Source organism: Heptranchias perlo, chromosome 13 (assembly GCF_035084215.1).
Source record: "Heptranchias perlo isolate sHepPer1 chromosome 13, sHepPer1.hap1, whole genome shotgun sequence".
Classification (NCBI taxonomy): domain Eukaryota; kingdom Metazoa; phylum Chordata; class Chondrichthyes; order Hexanchiformes; family Hexanchidae; genus Heptranchias; species Heptranchias perlo.
Genome location: NC_090337.1, coordinates 46,453,367 through 46,476,344, shown reverse-complemented (window position 1 = coordinate 46,476,344; position 22,978 = coordinate 46,453,367). Strand labels below are relative to the sequence as shown.

Below are 22,978 nucleotides of genomic sequence, written 5' to 3'. Positions count from 1 at the left end.
GGTCTTTTCTCTAGAAAAGAGAAGACTGAGAGGTGACCTGATAGAGGTCTTTAAAATTATGAAGGGGTTTGATAGGGTAGACCGAGTGAAAATATTTCCCCTTGTCGGGGACTCCAAAACTAGAGGCCATAAATAAAAGATAGTCACTAATAAATCCAATAAGGAATTCAGGAGAAACTTCTTTACTCAGAAAGTGGTGAGAATGTGGAATTCACTACCACATGGAGTAGTTGAGGTGATTTGCATAGATGCACTTAAGGAGAAACTAGATAAGTATATGAGGGAGAAAGGAATAGAAGGATATGTTGATATGGTGAGACGAAGTAAGGTGGAGGAGGTTTGTGTGCAGCATAAACACAGGCATAAACCTGTTGGGCCGAATGGCCAGTTTCTGTGCTGTAAAATTCTATGTAATTCGATGTACCCTCAGAAATATTACACCCCTCGTTGGTTATAGATATTTACATAAAATCATAAGGACAGTTTAATTCTGTCTATGGCAGCAGATATCATGACAGACGATAAGGGGTGATAGGCTCCCTCCCCTGAACCACGTGATTTGAACTGAAATGCTCTCATGCTAATATCATTTCAACTGAACTAATAATCAGTTTTTATTTCATTGCGGGTCACAAAGGAGATAGCAAACCCTACACATAATAATTATTCCATCACAAGCCGTCTGAAAAAAAGAAGGCAAGTAATAAGATGCCGTTTAGACAGCGCACATGTTGTGAATCCTTGGACACTGGGACAGCAGTTGAGCCGAATGAAAGTTACCTGTTGCTTCCGCTTTTATCAAAAATACGCCTGTGTGCCAGACTCAAAGGCACAGCGGAGCCTTTCCGCAGGAGCTGAAAGATACCTTCCGAAGTCCAGGTATCTTATTTGGACGTTTCGACTGATCTCCTGGACCTTAGTTTGGAGGGTTTTTTTTAAAAAAAGAATGACGACTTCTTTGCTCCAGTCCCTGCAGGATCCTCACCTTGTTGCCACTTTCCAGAGATATTGTGGTTTGTTTCTACAAGTTGAAGAGCAACTTCCCGGCAGTTGTAACAACTCTCATGGCAACGGGACTGGGAGTCAAAGGCCAGTGGAGAAAGAAAGTGTCGTCAGGGCAAGTGAATGCACAAATGAGAGATACAAGATCAATGGGTCACATCAACACTTAGGACAAGGCAGAAAGGATGACCACGGGGTGAATGGGTGTGCACTAAAGGTGAGAAATGTGTCAGCTGTGATTGTATGCATTTCACTTTCTTTTCCTAATAACTGCACCTTTCTGGTAATAGATTCGTTTGATTGAGCTTCCCTTTAACTCCAGCTCTCTCTGGCTGTTTTAAAACTTTGTACCAACTCTGGACTTTGTACCAAGAATTGTTTTACCAGAAGGCGTTCCATTGCATTGTTGGGATATTGGGACATTCTTGAGCCGGTAGAACAGCTCTTTCCAGCTAGCCAGCTTACAAGCAGAGAAAGTAGGGCTGGCATGGGAGGAGTCGAATAAAATAAATAAGGCAACTGTTATGGCGAGAAAAACAAGTTTTATCTACCCCGAGCCAAATCAGCTTACTAGGTTATTTATTGTAAACAATTTTACAACACCAAGTTATAGTCCAGCAATTTTATTTTAAATCGATCCGCATCGTTCACCTGAGGAAGGAGGTAGCCTCCGAAAGCTTGTGAATTTAAAATAAAATTGCTGGACTATAACTTGGTGTTGTAAAATTGTTTACAATTGTCAACCCCAGTCCATCACCGGCATCTCCACATCTAGGTTATTTATATCAGGGCGCAGTCACTGTGAAGATAATTGACGATTGGAGAAGTATTGGTATGCAACCAGAACAGGTGAAAATGAGATAAAATAAAACTTAATTAAAAGTCAATTACCGAATTTAAAAAAAACATACATTTGTATTCACCAAATTTTATATTGCGCATACATTATATAGCGAGCACTGTTTGCTAGACTCACTCGGTAGAGGGCTAGATTTTCCGCCCATTGACTCTGAATGAGCGCCAAACCTAGACCAGTCAAAAGCTTGTGGGTTCAATATATTAGAAATCTGAGATCAATCTAAGGTGGCAGCTCAGTGTAAAATGGGGGGAGTGCTGAATTTCTGGCGGTGGTATCCTTCAGATGAGACGTTGAACTGAGGCGCAGCCTGCTTGTTCAGTGATTCAATGGGATTATTACATTTTTGGGTTTGGGGAAATAGCATTACAAGCAAGTTATTGTTTTGATTAGTTAAGTGTACATTCTCTAAGTATTTTTTTCAAAAAATTGTCAGAATTACAGACTCCAAAATACTTAAGAGTCATTATAATATATCTTATTCATTGTTCAGCATAAAAATCCTATGTTGTTACAGCTGTAGGCTGCAGCCCAAGAATTATCCAGTATGAAAGGTGTATATTGCATTACATATTGCTTCATAACAGTACTGATCAACTGTGAATAGCATTATTGGGAAGAAAAAGTACACAGAGACCCTGAAATTCTGCGAGGGTTCTCGCAGTTTCTGGCCATAACTTTGGTGGGAGGCTGATGGAACCACCAGAGAATAAGTGTAAATGGCCATTTACACTATTTCCCTGGGGATTCCAAAGAAAGTCTGTACATGATCAGGACAAGCAATTAGACATTGCACAACAAATCCTGTGGATTTCTACACTGATTGTGTGTAGTGCAATTTGCTGGCTGAGTCCCAAAAAATTGTATAAAAAGTTCCAGAGGCAGTGAAGCTGCTGGTTTCTGAATAGATCTGAGCAATGACAATTCATTTGTTGAGCATAGTGTAAGTATGAAAGACCAAGCTGCAACATTGTTGGAATTCATGCAGTGGGTTGCGACTGATATTTTGTACCTTTTGTGAGATACTGATGGAACTATGATGTCCTAATGGCTCGCAGAGCTGAGATAACATGAAGCAGTTGGTGGGAACATTGAACCTGGGACCTCCCTGGTCCCTGCCAGTTTCAACATTTTTAATCACGTTCTTCTCTCCTTTTAATTCCTCTTTCCTCACATCATTTCCCCCAACAAAAGGTTGGATAAGGAACCTGCTCTGAGTGCTCTATCCATACTAGTCCGTAACCGGCTGTCAGGAGATTCAGCTTGATTCATCCAAATTTTTCATTCTTTCTCACAAAAGATGGGAGGGCAGAAATCTAACCCCTACTCAACACTTTCTGATGTCCCAGCTGAGATTGACAATATTCCACATTAAAATCATGGGCAAGACCACTGATTTAATTTCCATGGAAAAATGGACAGAATCATGAAGTCAATCCCCCAGAATACCCACATAATAAAACAAATTTGGCTTATTCAATCACCATAAATCAGCCATCCTGATCGCAGAGGTACAACCCTATATCTACCATTCTTACTCTGTGGCACAGTGTGTTGGTACACCAGCCCAATGTTGTACCAAGAAATTAAATTGAGACTGGCATTGTAAGAGAGATGAGAATATTTTTCGTATACATATATCTCCACCCTTTTTGCAGAGAGAAAGAAAGGATTTAGATTTATCTTTCACATTCTCAGGATATCCCAAAGCACTACACACCTAATAAAGTACTTTTAAAGCATAGTCACTGTTATCATGTAGGCAAATGCAGCAGCCGGTTTGTACACAGCAAGGTCCCACAAACACTAATGAGATAAATGACTAGATAATTTGTTTTAGTGGTGTTGGTTGATGGATAAGTGTTGGCCAAGAAACCAAGAGAACTCTCCTGCTCTTTGTCAAATAGTGCCATGGGATCTTTAACATGCACCTCAGACGGCAGGTAGGGCCTCAGTTTAACATCTCATCTGAAAGATGGCAACTCTAACAGTGCAGCAGTCCCCCCTTATATGCTGAAGTCTCTGGAATGGGTCTTGAAACTGTGACCTTTTGACTGAGAATCAAGAGTGCTGCAACTGAGACAAGGCTGACAATCTAATGCAAGGTCTGTAGCTCACGGTGAGAGGAAACTATTGATTAATAAAGGGTTATAATTAGTTTAAGGGTGGGACATCACTTTCCCTGGGCATGGATAGATTGTGGGATTAGATATGCATTTGCTGAGGCACACGAGCATTATTACCTACAATATGCACACAACTCCTCATTTGATTTACAACCGCACAATGCATCTGTATTTGTCCAGGATTCAAATGCTCAAATTAAAATAATGCAAGTCTTGTGGGTTTACTTAATATGCTTGATTTAGCTGCTGAAGTGCACCTGTCTATGTCAATTGTAAACAATTTTACAACACCAAGTTATAGTCCAGCAATTTTATTTTAAATTCACAAGCTTTCGGAGGCTACCTCCTTCCTCAGGTGAACGATGTGGAAGGAGGTAGCCTCCGAAAGCTTGTGAATTTAAAATAAAATTGCTGGACTATAACTTGGTGTTGTAAAATTGTTTACAATTGTCAACCCCAGTCCATCACCGGCATCTCCACATCATGTCTATGTCAAGACAGGAAATCGTCCATTGACTCCACTGAGTGATTTACTTCAAATTTCAGAGCAAGATCCCTTCCATATCATGCATTATGTGTGCTAAAGTAGGTTATGACCAAAACTCTTAACAAAGCATGTGCAGAATGTGTAAATGGACTCACATAATGTACCCTCTGCACAAACTCTGCACTTGCCGTTCGTTAGACTAGCACTTGCCCATAGACTTTTTATGAGCTTCTGCGCGGTAACTACCTTTAAATTAGAGAGCCAAAAAGGACGGTGCCCTCCAGGGCATCTGGGACCTGTGTAAACAGGGCAAGCAACTTTCTATCTCCTTAACCAATCAGATTGAAGCATTGTTAATAAGCCACAGCAAAGACTGAACCAGGAAGTGTAAATTAGAATAGTGAATTCAATGTCAAATCAGGTACAGAAAGCGAAATAAAGAGAGGGTAAGAAAGATTGGATTAAGAGACGGAGATAAAAGAGACAGAAAGAAAAAGTAAAAACAACATTTTTAATTTTTTTTATAAATGTGCAATAACAATTAAAATCTGAAGGACTGAGACCCCATACTTGATAAAGTTAATTTTCAGTGCCAGAGAGGTTGTTTGGCACTCATGAAGACTTATTACGGTGTTAAAAGGGCACTTACATCAGAATGGACAAGCCCTAACTTTTTCTGGGGAGATTAGTCTGTATCTACGACATCAGTACAGGAATGTCATGCTGTTCCATTCATTGGAATGGGGAGCCAGCCGATGAGATGCCGTTTTCGCAGAGTTACAGAGGAGAATTGCATCTGGTATAGCAACTTACGGATTTCTGCGTTGAACTGCACGTGTGCATTCGTCGGAAGTTACTGGAAAGTTGGTACAGAAATAATGATGTGCGCTGATAGCCTCACCTTTATTTTTACAGCAAAATCCGACCCAATGTTTTGGGTGCATACCTTTTTATTGCATTAAATTATGTTGCTGAATCTATAGTTATAATCGTAGAGGAGAAACGCTGGTCCTGTTTTGCTTCTTTATCAACATAAGCTGAGACCTTATGTGCAGGGGTATGCAGAGCTTTGGTGAGATCAGAGTGTGCACCATCCACAGGATGCACTGCAGCAACTCGCCAAGGCTTCTTCGACAGCACCTCCCAAACCCGCGACCTCTACCACCTAGAAGGACAAGGGCAGCAGGCGCATGGGAACAACACCACCTGCACGTTCCCCTCCAAGTCACACACCATCCCGACTTGGAAATATATCGCCGTTCCTTCATTGTCGCTGGGTCAAAATCCTGGAACTCCCTTCCTAACAGCACTGTGGGAGAACCGTCACCACACGGACTGCAGCGGTTCAAGAAGGCGGCTCACCACCACCTTCTCGAGGGCAATTAGGGATGGGCAATAAATGCCGGCCTTGCCAGCGACGCCCACATCCCGTGAACGAATAAAAAAAAAGAAGAGAGAATGGGGGAGATTTATATATTAAAATGTAACTGTATATATAAGTTGAGAATTAATTAAATAAATCAAGTAAAAGTGCAATGACAACACAGTGTTATTGTAAATTCTATTAGTGATGTTGTAAAATAATGCAGCATACTACAAAGCGTAACAGGCAGCATACAGGTACTGAGTAGTAAGGGTACATTGGCCGGAAAATTCCTCAGAGTTGCTCCTGCTTTTCCGGCACTGCTTCACCAGATGTGTGGCGGAAACCCTGTTTATGCATGTATAACGTGGTTTCTGCCGCACTTCTGGCAAAGTAACAGCAGCAAAGCGGGAGCAGCTCCTAGGTATTTCTCGGCCAACGTGCTACAGTTGCAGTCCATCCCTCAATTTCTCACTAGAACATTTTTGAAGCCCATTGCAATTCAAAGTATTTCCTAATGGTTTTAATGTAAATAAAATGATCACATTTTATGTTGTGTGTTACTTTAACAAAGACCCTTTTAGACATACTGGAGCAGATTCAAATTAATTCTTCTCAACAGATAAGTCTTTCAAGCATTGGAAAAGCCGCAGAAAGACTAAAGCTATATTAAATCTCAACACACGGACAAAAGGAAATACAATACAGTAACTGTAACAGCACAAGCATCTCAAAATCTAAAGTTGCAAATGTATTGTGCATTTGATTTGCACTTTCTCTGTTTGCTGACTTAATTTCTTTAAGCATTTTTTCCAGTTGGAGTACCTCTTCAGGAAGGGAAAGCTGAGTTGATTAGATCAAGCACTGCGATTTGTTTGCATCAGCAAAAAGGGATAAGGGACATCTATTGAATGTGGGACAAGGAAAATTTCAACTGTTTCAAAAAGAAAATGAAGATTAGAGATTCATGTAGTTTTACATTTTTGTAGGAAAAGCCAGGATATGTAGTGAAGAACTTTTTTTTCTACTACCTGTTCCGATTCGCTGCTGCACTGGGTCAGGAGATCTTTTACATCACATTCCTTCCATTTACCTACTGGAATTTTGACCCATTTGTTACCAGGAGGCTGGTTGGTGTGTGGGCGGTAAGTACATCTTTTAATGTTATTTCAATTTAGCCATCAAAGGCAAAACATTGCAAGGCAAGAGCTCCCAGTACAACAGTAAGTGTTGGAATGTTGGTTTTAGATCTTAACATTGCTGGTTATTTTATGATTTTGCTGAAGTGTGTATTAAGTTATTTCTGTTTCCTGTGGAGTGCGTTGCATATGACTGGTCACAAATGAGCAATCTAGATTAGTGCTATCCCACAGTGAGGCCTGCTTCCGTAGGCCCCACTTTTTTTCTCTCTCATGATCTCCTTGCAGGTCGCTACATTCTTACTCTAAATTTTACTATTCATAGGGAGTCAAAACTAAGTGTAGTCTTCAGGTTAGAGGGAAGGGGATAATTATACCCAGGCATGCAGATGTAATTCAACCACTGATTTTAAAGTCATAGATTCTGTCCTTATTTTTATATAGTAATTTGATCTTATGTTAATAATCAATCTCCTGTGACATTGCACATGGGGAGTCAAGACCAAATGTTGTCTTCAGAAAAAGCAGGGTTAGAGGTAGGGGGATAATTGGATCAGCGCACACAAACATTTTTTTTTATTATTCGTTCATGGGATGTGGGTGTCGCTGGCGAGGCCGGCATTTGTTGCCCATCCCTAATTGCTCTTGAGAAGGTGGTGGTGGGCCGCCTTCTTGAACCGCTGCAGTTCGTGTGGTGACGGTTCTCCCACTGTGCTGTTAGGAAGGGAGTTCCAGGATTTTGACGCAGCGACGATGAAGGAACGGCGATATATTTCCAAGTTGGGATGGTGTGTGACTTGGAGGGGAACGTGCAGGTGGTGTTTTTCCCATGTGCCTGCTGCTCTTGTCCTTCTAGGTGGTAGAGGTCGTGGGTTTGGGAGGTGCTGTCGAAGAAGCCTTGGCGAGTTGCTGCAGTGCATCCTGTGGATGGTACACACTGCAGCCACTGTGCGCCGATGGTGAAGGGAGTGAATGTTTAGTGTGGTGGATGGGGTGCCAATCAAGCGGGCTGCATATCTGGGATGGTTGTCGAGCTTCTCGAGTGTTGTTGGAGCTGCACTCATCCAAGCAAGTGGAGAGTATTCCATCACACTCCTGACTTGTGCCTTGTAGATGGTGGAAAGGCTTTGGGGAGTCAGGAGGTGAGTCACTCACCGCAGAATACCCAGCCTCTGACCTGCTCTCATAGCCACAGCATTTATATGGCTGGTCCAGTTAAGTTTCTGGTCAATGGTGACCCCCCAGGATGTTGATGGTGGGGAATTCGGCGATGGTAATGCCGTTGAATGTCAAGGGGAGGTGGTTAGACTCTCTCTTGTTGGAGATGGTCATTGCCTGGCACTTATCTGGCGCGAATGTTACTTGCCACTTATGAGCCCAAGCCTGCATGTTGTCCAGGCCTTGCTGCATGCGGGCTCGGACTGCTTCATTATTTGAGGGGTTGCGAATGGAACTGAACACTGTGCAATCATCAGCGAACATTCCCATTTCTGACCTTATGATGGAGGGAAGGTCATTGATGAAGCAGCTGAAGATGGTTGGGCCTAGGACACTGCCCTGAGGAACTCCTGCAGCAATGCCCTGGGGCTGAGATGATTGACCTCCAACAACCACTACCATCTTCCTTTGTGCTAGGTATGACTCCAGCCACTGGAGAGTTTTCCCCCTGACTCCCATTGACTTCAATTTTACCAGGGCTCCTTGGTGCAACACTCGGTCAAATGCTGCCTTGATGTCAAGGGCAGTCACTCTCACCTCACCTCTGGAATTCAGCTCTTTTGTCCATGTTTAGACCAAGGCTGTAATGAGGTCTGGAGCCGACTGGTCCTGGCGGAACCCAAATTGAGCATCGGTGAGCAGGTTATTGGTGAGTAAGTGCCGCTTGATAGCACTGTCGACGACACCTTCCATCACTTTGCTGATGATTGAGAGTAGACTGATAGGGCGGTAATTGGCCGGATTGGATTTGTCCTGCTTTTTGTGGACAGGACATACCTGGGCAATTTTCCACATTATCGGGTAGATGCCAGTGTTGTAGCTGTACTGGAACAGCTTGGCTAGAGGTGCAGCTAGTTCTGGAGCACAAGTCTTCAGCACCACAGCTGGGATGTTGTCTGGGCCCATAGCCTTTGCTGTATCCAGTGCACTCACACGTTTCTTGATATCACGTGGAGTGAATCGAATTGGCTGAAGATTGGCTTCTGTGATGGTGGGGATTTCGGGAGGAGGCCGAGATGGATCATCCACTCGGCACTTCTGGCTGAAGATGTTTGCAAACGCTTCAGCCTTGTCTTTTGCACTCACGTGCTGGACTCTGCCATTATTGAGGATGGGGATGTTTGCAGAGCCTCCTCCTCCCGTTAGTTGTTTAATTGTCCACCACCATTCACGACTGGATGTGGCAGGACTGCAGAGCTTTGATCTGATCCGTTGGTTGTGGAATCACTTAGCTCTGTCTGTAGCATGTTGCTTCCGCTGTTTAGCATGCATGTAGTCCTGAGTTGTAGCTTCACCAGGTTTGCACCTCATTTTTAGGTACGCCTGGTGCTGCTCCTGGCATGCTCTTCTACACTCCTCATTGAGCCAGAGTTGATCCCCTGGCTTGTTGGTAATGGTAGAGTGAGGAATATGCCGGGCCATGAGGTTACAGATTGTGCTGGAATACAATTCTGTGGCTGCTGATGGCCCACAGCGCCTCATGGATGCCCAGTTTTGAGCTGCTAGATCTGTTCTGAATCTATCCCATTTAGCACGGTGGTAGTGCCACACAACACGTTGGATGGTGTCCTCAGTGCGAAGACGGGACTTCGTCTCCACGAGGACTGTGCGGTGGTCACTCCTACCAATACTGTCATGGACAGATGCATTTGCGACAGGTAGATTGGTGAGGACGAGGTCAAGTAAGTTTTTCCCCTCGTGTTGGTTCGCTCACCACCTGTCGCAGGCCCAGTCTGGCAGCTATGTCCTTCAGGACTCGGCCAGTAGTGGTGCTACCGAGCAACTCTTGGCGATGGACATTGAAGTCCCCCACCAAGAGTACATTTTGTGCCCTTGCTACCCTCAGTGCTTCCTCCAAGTGGTGCTCAACATGGAGGAGGACTGATTCATCAGCTGAGGGAGGACGGTAGGTGGTAATCAGCAGGAGGTTTCCTTGACCATGTTTGACCTGATGCCATGAGATTTCATGTGGTCCAGAGTCAATGTTGAGGACTCCCAGGGCCACTCCCTCGTGACTGTATATCACTGTACCGCCACCTCTGGTGGGTCTGTCCTACCGGTGGGACAGGACATACCCAGGGATGGTGATGGAAGAGTCTGGGACATTGGCTGAAAGGTATGATTCTGTGAGTATGGCTATGTCAGGCTGTTGCTTGACTGTGGGACAGCTCTCCCAATTTTGGCACAAGTCCCCAGATGTTAGTGAGGAGGACTTTGCAGGGTCGACTGGGCTTGGTTTGCCGTCGTCGTGTTTTTATTCTTATTATGACTTTTCGTAGCGAGATTTTACAACTGAGTGGCTTGCTAGGCCATTTCAGAGGGCAATTAAGAATCAACCACGTTGCTGTGGGTCTGGAGTCACATATCAGCCAGACCAGACAGCAGATTTCCTTCCCTAAAGGACATTAGTGAACCAGATGGGTTTTTACGACAATTCGGTAGTTTCATGGCTACCATTACTGATACTAGTATTTTAATTCCAGATTTTTATTTAATTAATTGAATTTAAATTCGCCAGCTGTGGCGGGATTTGAACTCATGACTCTGGATTTTTAGTCCAGGCCTCTGGATTACTAGTCCAGTAACATAACCACTATGCTACCGTACCCTTATGTAACATAATTCAGTCTTCATTTTAAAGTCATACATTCTGTCCTTATTATAAAATACTTTGATTTGATATTATTTATAGTTAAATAGCAAAACGTACAGCAAGTTTGGAAAGCAGCAAAGTAGAGATGATTGGATCAGAGGAGTTTCTCTGCAGTATAGGCTGGAGAGCTGAGAGTGCTTTGGAGTCACCGCTGGTGGGAGGATGCAATAACAGTGCAACAAGTTTACGTAGGCAAAGTCCGTTAAAAACAGAGAGTAACATTTTGTAGACAAGAAGCGCGTGTAGATGTAAATTTTTAATATATTACCAGTCAATCTCCTGTGACATTGAACATGGGATGTCAAGACGAAGTGCAGTCTTCAAGACAAGGAAGATTAGAAGGTGAAAAATAATTGGATCAGGGCTGAGGTAGGACTGCAAAGATAGGGGGTGATAAAATGGAAAAGGGAGATGGTATAGGGAGAAGGGTGGAGCAGGAGGGGAAAGGTTGAGTGAGTTGGGGCAGAGGAGAGGCTGGTGAGAGGGGGAAAGAGGAAAATGGAACAAAGCCAGAAGGTGGGGGACGGGGAGGGGGAGAGTAGACTATAGTGGCAGGCCCAAGGCGGAGAGTTAGAAGTCTGTGGAGAGGGGTGATCAAAGGTCATTGGAGGATGTCAGAGCAGGTTGCAGGTTGAAGTAAATAACTGCATTGTTGAAACCAGTGACGCAGGTACTTTGAGGAAGAGGGGAAGGAAGGGATAGAGGTGATGAGGGGGTTAGGAGAGGCGATGGGGGATTGCAGAGTGAGCAGGGTAGGAGAGGGAGAAGGAGATAAGGAGAGGATAAGGAAAAAGGAAGAAAATGGTGAAGATGTTGGGGACGAGGGAAAAGTCATGGGAGAGGAAGAGAGGAGGAAGAACAGACAGAGATCTTAGGGGATCTGACTTGTGTAAGCATCAGCGTGGAGACACCCCCGTTGCAAGGAAGTAGGTAATGAGTCAGAAGGGTTTTCATCAAGTGAGGCACTGAGCACTGGTGAGTATGAGTATCTAGGAGTGGAAGAGAGGGAGAGTGCCATTCCTCCACAGAGGCTGGAGAGAAATAACTGCATTCAGCTGAGGAGCGTAGGGGCAAAGATTTCAGAGACCCCGGCTTCAAAAGATCTATGATTAGGAAGCATTGTTGTCATCTAGAGACAGTTTCCATGCATGTGGATGTGCTGACATTAGCCCTTGATCTTCACAAGTAAAATGATAACTTCAGCAGGGACTAAACATGCTTTTAGTAATAATGCAGCTGAGTTTTAAAAAAGACCTTATAGAAGACAGCGGTGTCTCTTAATTTTACTGAAACCAGTAATAATACTTCTACAACCAAAAGATCAGTTTTCTTCTCTCATATTGAGGTAAAATATTATTAATGAGCTTCAGTGTGTTGTGCAATAGAACTGCAGGCAGGCTGATACTCTAAGGAACTTGATCTTGGATCCATCAGTTTGCCCTTATTCCACAATGGATACATGTACCCATGATTGCCTAATTGTACTATGTAATAAACAAAAATTGGAAAAATTTACTCTCAACTATATTTTTTCCATATTTGACTGTACTTTGCATGATTGTCTCATAAACTCACAAAGTGAATTCTAGTGCTCTTTCTGTTTTTAGTGTCTGTTAAACCAGAGTGTGCCTTCTCCTTAGGCACTTTAAATATGCCCAGCACATGAAGTTGCCATAAAGAGTCAGTTTTAAGTTCAGACACAGTATCACACGTGTGAACATTTACATTGTTTGCTTTTCACATCTGTTCTCAGAACCAGGTAAAATCATAGTGGATGCTGGATATACACCGTAGTATTGGTGATGGTTTCATCAGTACTTCACTGGCTTTATTATCTTGGTGTACTGTCTTGCAAAATTTGTGCAGTTAAATATACAGCTGGACCTGCTATAAACTAATACCAGATCCAAACACAGAAATCCATTGCGTTATTCCCATTCACGCCCATTGCACAGAAGCCCTGACACAAGCATACAATTTCTTGGCAAATACACTACTGGAATTATCCATAATAAACAATACTTTAACATTTTACTGTAATAAATACATGTGAATACTTCAATATGGCTTATTATAGAGACTATTTGTTCAGAACATTCAATGCAGGACACTACTTCCTAAAAGTATTAATTAAGAGTTTATCTGACACAGGCTTATGATGTCCATAAAGTCATCATATCTTTTAAACAACATTTAGTGAGTAACTGAATGCTGCTTAAAAAATCTTGTTAATAGATACTGAATGAGTTAGTAGTTTATTCTTTCACCTTTAGGTCATGGCTCAAATTCAGCAATACCAAGATGAAGAAAATCTCTCCTGGCTGTAAGTGTCTTTCAAGAAGTTAGGCTGGCCATTACTCAAACTCATTCCAATTTATTGTGGGCCATGATCTGGAATATGACAAATTGACAGTCTTATTTAGGATGATTGTGCAGGAAATAATAAAGTCACACTGGTGTAGCACTAGTGCTAATCTGAGATTAGAGTCAATGCACATTACCAGGGCAGAGCAGAAGGAGCTATACTTTGCAGCTGATTTAAGCATTCCCAAGAATGGTACAATGCTGACATTAGGTGACAAAACTGGCAGAATGTCCCATTCTCTTAAACTGACAATCCTCCCCTTCTTTATAAGCAGCCGAATTTACAAAAAAATAAAATGTTCTTCCTTAATAACAATTCTTCTGCAATTTTTAAACTCCACTTTTCCTGTTGTAAAACTATATAGGGGTAGCTTTCAACTTCAGTAGGTTCTAAAACTAGCAGCAGTATTAAATGGGCTGCCCATTGGACAACCCGCCCAATTTTCCTTTCCATTGAAAATCAGGCGACATGTATAATGGGGCGACCGATCCAATACTGCCTGTTTGATGCCCCGACCAAAGTTGAAACTTACCCCTATATTTTGTTAACATCCAACACCAATTTAAAAAAATGAGAAATTGAAATAAATTTGGTATTCAAATTCTTAACTCAACTCACAAAACAGTGGAGCAGTCTCAAAGACTACTACATAGAATCATGTGCAAATACATAGAAATTACAACACAGAAACAGTCCGTACAGCCCAACCAGTCCGTGTTACACAAGTAGTCCAAATCCCATGTGCTTGTCCTGTTCTTATATCCCTTTAATCACCTTCCCTTCAACCGTCTATCTAACCTGTTTTTAAATGTTGACATGGTTACTGCTTCAATCACTAATTTGGTAGTGCCTCACAACACTGTGTAAAAACAAACTTCTCCTGCTCTCTATCCAAAATCTCTTACGTTTAATCATTTCTCTGTCCCCTCATTTTAGACCCCTCAATCATTGCAAACAGTCTGTTTCTAACTACTTTGTCCTATCCCTTCATTATTTTAAACACCTCTATCAAATCATCCCATAGTTGCCTCTAATCTATGAAAAAAGCCCCAATTTTTCAAGTCTTTTCTTGTATTTGTATTTCCTCAGACCAGGCATCTTCCTACTGAATCAGCGCTGTACCCTCTCTATTGCCTCAATATCCTTCATATAATGTGGAGCCCAAAACTGCACACAGTGCTCCAACTGTGGTCTTACTAAGGTTTTATATAGATTCACTATTACATCTGAACTTTTATATTCTATACCACATGCCATAAAACCCAACAGAGGTCAACCAATCCCCCTCAGGCCAAACGACTGAGTAATTAATAAAACTGATTCAGACGTAGGAAGTGAACATCCTAGAACTCCATGTACGACCTATTGTAACTGGCTGACTTCCCTGACTGTGAGAAGCTGCTGAGCTAGCTGGCTCATCATCCCTGTTTTAGTGCTTACAAATCACTTTTCCTACATACTGCACAGTTTTCCCTAAACAAATTCATTATTTCCCTGAATATGTAAAAATTCATGAGGTACATTTGGAAAAATTCTAAACTATATATAAATATAATTATGTTGTTACAAATTAGGCAGTAAAAATCTGTTGAAGAAAGGGCGGTACAATGTCAGTGGTAGCATAAAATCAACTATGAATCCTTGTAAAAGCTACTCTGAAGCTAAAGAAAGAGCCAGGAGTCTCTACCTGCTATTGGGGCATAATTCAAATCGATCTTAAAAGCTAATTTATCAAACTTTTTGAAAAATGGTGTGGAAGAAACTAGAACCCAAGCTAGTTATAATGGAGGAATTGTGACAAAAATGGATTTTTGTTTGTGTTGAATTTTAAGCCTTATTTTCTATTACCAGAAAGAGCATGTAAGGAGTTAAAATTCAAGGTCACACATGGTATTTCTCAAAGGAAAAGCATCAACTCAGAGACCAGACAGGTTGGCTGCAGTGGATTGAACAAGGAGTGAGTAGCTTTGGCAAGTACAGTGGGATGCCTGAGGAGTGAATTGTTTGAATGGCCAGGGATATCACAATCAATCACAGATTACCTTGTAAGATTGGTTATCCATTCAATATTAATAAGAGAATAAGAGAAATGCAATCTTCTGTGACTGGCTGTTGATTGTATGTGAGAAGCAGCCTTTTGTATCAGTATAATTCAAAGGAGTGGGAATCATATTTTTGTGGTACACCTCTGAGAAGACAGTCTACAGCCAGTGTCAGCTTTGCAGCCAGTGTTGTTAAGTTTGTGTCGGCCCGGTTAGATGAGATTGAAGCTGCAGCACATAAACTTCTATTTAAAGTCTGTGGTTAGAGAGAAAGCAAGTGACATCTTTGTTATTTTATGCATTGAGGAGGGTAGTGGAATGTACAGTTTACTGTTTTATACCATATACTGTTCATTCACCTGTTTTATTTAAAGTAAACCATTTGCTGGTTCAAAGCCTGAGTCTGTCTGGTAACAGTGTATATTCAGTCCACTTTTCAAAGAGAGGAGAATTGCATGCTGGTACATGATACATTTCAGTAGCAAGGGTTCTCGGTTACAATTCCTGGGTCTCACTATTGTTTACCTAGATATTGGGCGAGTTAAGGCGCACTCTAGATTGTAGGGAATGTGAGGTCCACTCACAGGAGTGGCTGGTGAAGCTGAACCTGATCAAATATCTAGCGCAAAATCCAAAAATGCGACTGGGATTTACACCCAGTTATACTGCAATCTTTGTGGCACAGTGGTGTGGTATTTCACATCTGGAAACTCTGCTTGTAAAATGCCTCAGTGCATTTTAAAATGAAACTTCAACGTTTAACTGAACCACTTTGTTAGCTGTTTTAAATCATTAGATATTGTAGTAGCAGAGGTGGGAGAGTTTACATGCATGGTGCTCTGCCCCCCCACACACACAACAGAGATGTGAGTGGCCAATACGAACATGGCTTCCAGCTCAAACCTCCATTAAAGAGACACCAGATTCTGCATTGTTTAATGGAATTAGGGAATAAAGATAATGCTGTTTCTGATCATTTCCCACACACGAATTCATGATCTTAGCCAAGTATTTTGTGAATGGACATTAAGTGAAGGTCACCTATTTCTCCACAGGAAGGGAGTAAAATTTGAGGCAGATTCAACCGACCCACCTCCTAGTGACTGGCTATAGAGCAGATGCCTGAAGTAGGTACCCTGTTATCCTTCCTCCCTTTATATCTAATGACCGTACATCTATTTCTGAGTCCATCGGATCACTGGAAGTCAGCGGGGTGGGAGGCATAGGATTATGCTTATGATGTATTTTTATGGTCACTAAGAATGTGGTGAGGTGAGTTGGAAGTCCGGCTTTTTGCTAGAAGATCACCTGTTCAAACTATATAGAGACTATGGCAAAATTCAAAAGAGAAAATAGGAGCAGCACCAGATGTACCTAATAATGAGGTGCCAACCTGGTGAAGCTACAACATAGGACTTACATGCATGCTAAACAGCGGAAGCAGCATGCTAGAGACAGAGCTAAGTGATCCCACACCCAACAGATCAGATCAAAGCTCTGCAGTTCTGCCACATCCAGTCGTGAATGGTGGTGGACAATTAAACAACTAACGGGAGGAGGAGGCTCCATGAACATCCCCATCCTTAATGATGGCAGAGTCCAGCACGTGAGTTCAAAAGACAAGGCTGAAGCGTTTGCAACCATCTTCAGCCAGAAGTACCAAGTGGATAATCTATCTCGGCATCCTCCCGATATCCCCACCATCACAGAAGCCAGTCTTCAGCTAGTTCGATTCACACCATGTGATATCAAGAAACGGCTGAGTGCACTTGACACAGCAAAGGCTATGGGCCCCAACAACATCCCAGCTGTAGTGCTGAAGACTTGTGCTCCAGAACTAGCTGCGCCTCTAGCCAAGCTGTTCCAGTACAGCTCCAACACTGGCATCTACCCAACAAAGTGGAAACTTGCCCAGGTATGTCCTGTCCACAAAAAACGAGACAAATCCAATCCAGCCAATTAGCGCCCGATCAGTCTCCTCTCAATCATCAGCAAAGTGATGGAAGGTATCAACAGTGCTATCAAGCGGCACTTACTCACCAATGAATAACCCGCTCACCGATGCTCAGTTTGGGTTCAGCCAGGACCACTCGGCTCCAGACTTCGTTACAGCCTTGGTCCAAACATGGACAAAAAAGCTGAATTCCAGAGGTGAGGTGAGGGTCACTGCCCATGACATCAAAGCAGCATTTGACCGAGTGTGGCATCAAGGAGCCCTAGTAAAATTGAAGTCAATGGGAATGAGGGAGAAAACTTTCCAGTGGCTGGAGTCATACCTAGCACAAAGGAAAATGGTAGTGGTTGTTGGAGGCCAAATCATCTCAGCCCCAGGATATCGCTGCAGGAGTTCCTCAGGGCAGCGTCCTAGGCTCAACCATCTTCACCTGCTTCGTCAATGACCTTCCCTTCATCATAGAAGTGGGGATGTTCGCTGATGATTGCACAGTGCTCAGTTCCATTCGCAACCCCTCAGATAATGAAGCAGTCCATGACTGCATGCAGCAAGATCTGGACAACATCCAGGCTTGGGCTGATAAGTGGCAAGTAACATTCGCGCCAGACAAGTGCCAGGCAATAGCCATCTCCAACAAAAGAGTGTCCAACCACCTCCCCTTGACATACAACGGCATTACCATCGCCAAATCCCCCACCATCAACATCCTGGGGGTCACCATTGACCGGAAACTTAACTGGACCAGCCACATAAATACTGGTGGCTACAAGAGCAGGTCAGAGGCTGGGTATTCTGCGGCGAGTGACTCCCCAGAGCCTTTCCACCATCTACAAAGGCACAAGTCAGGAGTATAATGGAATTACTGTCCACTTGCTTGGATGAGTGCAGCTCCAACAACACTCAAGAAGCTCAACACCATCCAGGACAAAGCAGCCGGCTTGATTGGCACCCCATCCCACCACCTTAAACATTCACTGCCTCCACCACTGTGCACTGTGGCTGCAGTGTGTATCATCTAGAAGATGCACTGCAGCAACTCGTCAAGGCTTCTTCGACAGCACCTCCCAAACCCGCAACCTCTACCACCTAGAAGGACAAGGAAGGCAGGCACATGGAAACAACACCACCTGCACGTTCCCCTCCAAATAACACACCATCCTAACTTGGAAATATATCGCTGTTCCTTCATCGTTGCTGGGTCAAAATCCTGGAACTCCGTACCTAACAGCACTGTGGGAGAACCTTCACCACACAGACTGCAGCGGTTCAAGAAGGCGGCTCACCACCACCTTCTCAAGGGCAATTAGGGATGGGCAATAAATGCTGGCTTTGCCAGCGACGCCCACATCCCATGAATGAATATACAAAAAGTATTTGAAAGTGAACAATCTAAAATCATAATAGGAACAGGCAGGGAAATTAGATTAGAGTAGCTCCAGTTAAAGAGCTAGCACTGGCACAGGCACAATGGGCTGAATGACCTCTATGTGCTGTAAATTCTGTAATAACGTTGTATCTGCATGATCCCTTGTTGTCTTACTCGAGGCATTTATCCTTGAGGTAGTAAGTCTGTCCAGTCATATTAGTCTAATATGGAGGGTGAGTCAGAACCTTATGCTCGGTTCCCTGGCATTGTGCAGGGCAGAGAATGAAGTCAGCTTTCCAAGGAGTTGGCTTTTCTGAGGCTGGAATTAGAATGTGCACCTCCTCATTGTGAATTCAGACACTATCGCAGCCACTGGGATTCTTCTTTCGTGCAAAGCTGAACATCTTTATTGACGCAGAACTATGTTTATGCATTGAACAAAATGCGATCAGGAAAACATGATCCTATATTCAAGTCTGCATTGCCTTTTCTTTTTGCACAATCAATAGTGATATGGATTTGATAAACATTTAACACAATTATTTTAAAGCAAACAAGAAGTAGAAGCAAATTTTGAATACAAATTACAGCTAGAATTTAATGTCCAAAATGAAACATTTCAATTAAAGACACTGGGCTATAGGGTTCAATGTTGCAGATGATTTTCTGTTTGTGGAAACTGTAAAAGATCACAGCACAAAATTTACCTAAGTGCATTTTTTTTCTTTTCTTTTCTGATAAGAAGTCAACAAAATCAATAACCACAGCCTGCCAATTTACAGAAGACTGGGTGCTATTTACTCTCTCTATTTTTAATTTTCTAATGAAAACAGCAGTGCTGTTGCCAAGGCCAGTCACATGACATTTAGTTAGAAGGCAAAAGTCAATACTCCCTTGGCTGCATACTTTCTGGTTCCAGCTGGTTTTGCTAGCCAACTCCTATGCTATAGACACTGCACTCTCAAAGTCACACAAGCATAGTGGGCTTAACCCTTTGAATAACGTCACAGTATTTCTCTATTATTTCAAGCATAGCAGGGTTTTTTCCCCAGCCAATTCAAATATTACAAACTGACAGCCAAACATTGTTCATTCTCTTTTCAATATCACTCTTTGGAATATTCATTATTATTATTTTGTCTTCACTCCCATTGTGATGTATCACAAATTCTCAAAAAGTTAATAATTGGAACAGCAAAACGGAGAAAAACTGCAGGTTTCCATCAAAATTAGTAAGTGTTGTCCCTGATTTTGTTTTGCAGAATTTTAATACTTTTGGTAGATTAAAAAAAATCTAACATCTTACGCCAAAACATCGAGGTCACAAAAAAGATGCATTTCATAACTAGAATCAAAAGCACTGATTGGTATTATTTTCCTTCTTATGTTGATATTTTTTATTTGGTTGAGTGGTGACCTACCTTTTTTTCTACTTTTGTAAATGCCGTAATATCTCATACTGAGGAAGTGTTGAAAGTCTGGGAGCTGAAATATTTATAAAAGGGTTGTGTTTAACAAAGTGTCAGGAAATGATTCGACTTGAGGTGACTCTTTACATGTTTTTTGTACATAATATTTAAAATTGATGCTAAAGAATCTTTCCTGATATAAATGTAGCTAATTTTGAGGTCCACCAGATAAAATGTTTTCACTGTAGTGCAGTCAGTTGTAAAGGCCTTGACATATTCTCAGAGGAGGTCAATTTGAGGATTACACTTGTGCTGCTGACCTAAGCCCTACTCCGAGTTCTGACTTTTTGAGTAGTGGGAACTCAGGTGTGAAGAACAGAGGTCAGCAGCCCGAGTCCACAAACTGCACCTTCCTAAAATTATCTGCTGTAAAATCTTAAATACCTTTAGAACAAATGCCACTGGGAAGTAATTTTTTTTTAAAAGCAGATTGTCTTTTTAGCTTATTTAGCTTATATTAGAAATAAAGAATTTTGCGATAATTATGTGGCATTGTGGATTTAAAAGTCTGTAAATAAAGCTTGCACAAATAATTCAGAACTGAAAATGCATACGTGAAAAAGCTGCCAAATAACAACAGACGACAGCTCTAGTCGAGTAGAGAGGGCAATTGTGGTGTGCATTCCCTCAGGTGAAATCGGATCTACTGATGAGTGGGGAAAAAAGAGGCAATGCAGTGCAGATTTGAAAAGTAGTTATCACTGCAATTGCATTTCTCATCCTTCCTTACTTTATATGAAGTAAGGGGCAAATGCATTTGAATTGATAACCTGCTTCAACCATCTGTACTGAGTTATCTCTGGAATCTTACAACACCAGATTATAGTCCAACAGTTTTATTCGAAAATCACAAGCTTTCGGAGGCTTCCTCCTTGACGAAGGAGGAAGCCTCCGAAAGCTTGTGATTTTCAAATAAAACTGTTGGACTATAATCTGGTGTTGTAAGATTCCTTACATTTGTCCACCCCAGTCCATCACCAGCATCTCCACATCAGAGTTATCTCTGCACACTGGACATTTTTGATAATCCAAAATCATTTGCTGCATTTTGAGTTTAAATTTAACATTTATTTAATTCAATTTTCTAAATTAATTTTTAGTCAAGTGATTCTATGTACACAGTTGTTTTGTGTAACATGGTTAATAGACAAGCTGTTTATATATGGAAATCATGTAGAAATACATTTTCCCATTTTGTCACCTCTCCTCCTTTAAGATGCTGATTCACATTATGGTGTGTTGAGCCTTTTGATACTGAACACAAGTGGCAGTTCTTCATATTTGAGGCTGGACAGTGACATTCAACAGACTATTCAACTGTGGAGAACATCCCAGCTGACATCCATGGATATGTGCATTCCACTGGATTTGTTCCCCTGCCTAGCCCGGGCCACTGAAGCTAATTGTAGTGTCCCTACCCCATTCCAGCTAAGATCGAATCTGGGATCTTCCTGATCTTTATGGCTCAGTACTATAATGGGCAGCATTTTACCAGTGAGTACCATGGTAACTCACATATATATATTGTAATAAAGCTAACTGAAATTAAGGTGTAATAAAGTAAACTGAAATCAAGGTGTCAGCCATGGATCAGTTGGTAGCTGTCTCATCTCTGAGTCAGAAGTTTGGTGTCCCGCTCCAGAGACTTGAGCACAAAATCTAGGCCGACACTCCGGTGCGGCACTGAGGGAGTGCTACGCTGAGAGAGGTGCCGTCTTTCGAATGAGACGTGAAACCGAGGGCCCATCTGCCCTCTCTCGTGGACATCAAAGATCCAATGACACTATTTGAAGAGCAGGGGAGTTCTCCCTGGTGTCCTAGCCAATATTTATCCCTCAACCAACACTACTAAAACAAATGATCTGCTCATTATCACATTGCAGTTTGTGAGAGCTTGTTGTGCATAAATTGGCTGCCACATTTCCTCCATTATAACAGTGGCAACACTTCAAAAGTACTTCATTGGCTGTAAATTGTTTTGGAATGTCCTGAGGTTGTGAATGGTGCTTTATAAATGTAAGTTCTTTCTTTCAAATGTTTTTTTAATTAATAGTTTTAAAAATTTAAAAATTAACCAGTGATATAATGAAGCATCAATGAAGAAACATACAGAAAATAATGAAATTCTACAATGTACCTTCATGAACAGCTGCCTCTTACCTTTATGTAATTGTTTTGACAGATTGTTATGTACTTGGGGCAGGCCTCCAAAGACATCATTAAGTGGTCTCGTCCATTATCTCCACCGGTTGTAAAGTTGGAAACGAGAGTTGATGCAGAATATGGAATGCCATCAACCCATGCTATGGCAGCCACTGCTATCTCCTTTACATTCCTAATCACTACAATGTACAGGTACAAGGTGAGAACATCAAGTCAGTTCCTGCCAGAGACTTACGAGCATAAGATCACAAGTGACGTACAGTAACATGCAGATAGCTTTAAAGTCAATTGAAGGTATTAAAAGGGATTCCTGACTTGGTTTGTAAGACCTATGTATTTCAATAGTTTACTCACAAGAACAGTCCTTGTTCATGTAGAGACAGACTGCAGTATTACAAGCTGAATTTCTCCAAACTCAGCAGGTGCTGATTCACAGCACTTACAGACAATTATCATTATTTAGACATGGTGGGGTTCTTTAAAAGAGCCACTTCTCAACTTTTGAGGTGGTTTTAAAACAGGAGCATTAGAATATAGCAGCTGAAATAGTAATTTTCAATAATGACAAGAAAAAATTTGACTATCTAAAGTAATTCCCTTTTTAAAAAAAAGAAAATTGGTAGATGGGGCTTCGGTTTAACGTCTCATCTGAAAGACGGCACCTTAGACAGTGCAGCACTCCCTCAGTACTGCACTGGAGTGTCAGCCTAGATTATGTGCTCAAGTCTCTGGAGTGGGACTCAAACCCACAAACTTCTGACTCGGAGGTGAGTGT

General features: G+C 42.1%; 1 protein-coding gene across 2 annotated transcripts in view; it reads left to right on the top strand.

The window, feature by feature from the left end:
- The first annotated feature begins 606 nt into the window (after positions 1-606).
- Positions 607-22,978, top strand: part of sgpp2 (sphingosine-1-phosphate phosphatase 2) — a 32,706-nt gene continuing 10,334 nt past the window's right edge. The window contains exons 1-3 of one of the 2 annotated variants that reach the window (XM_067995418.1): positions 607-1,219; positions 6,824-6,979; positions 22,223-22,402. In XM_067995418.1, coding sequence (XP_067851519.1) covers positions 770-1,219; positions 6,824-6,979; positions 22,223-22,402 — 786 coding nt within the window. In that variant the 5' untranslated portion in view covers positions 607-769. The remainder of the gene's footprint in view (positions 1,220-6,823; positions 6,980-22,222; positions 22,403-22,978) is intronic. The other variant, XM_067995420.1, reaches the window with a different exon arrangement.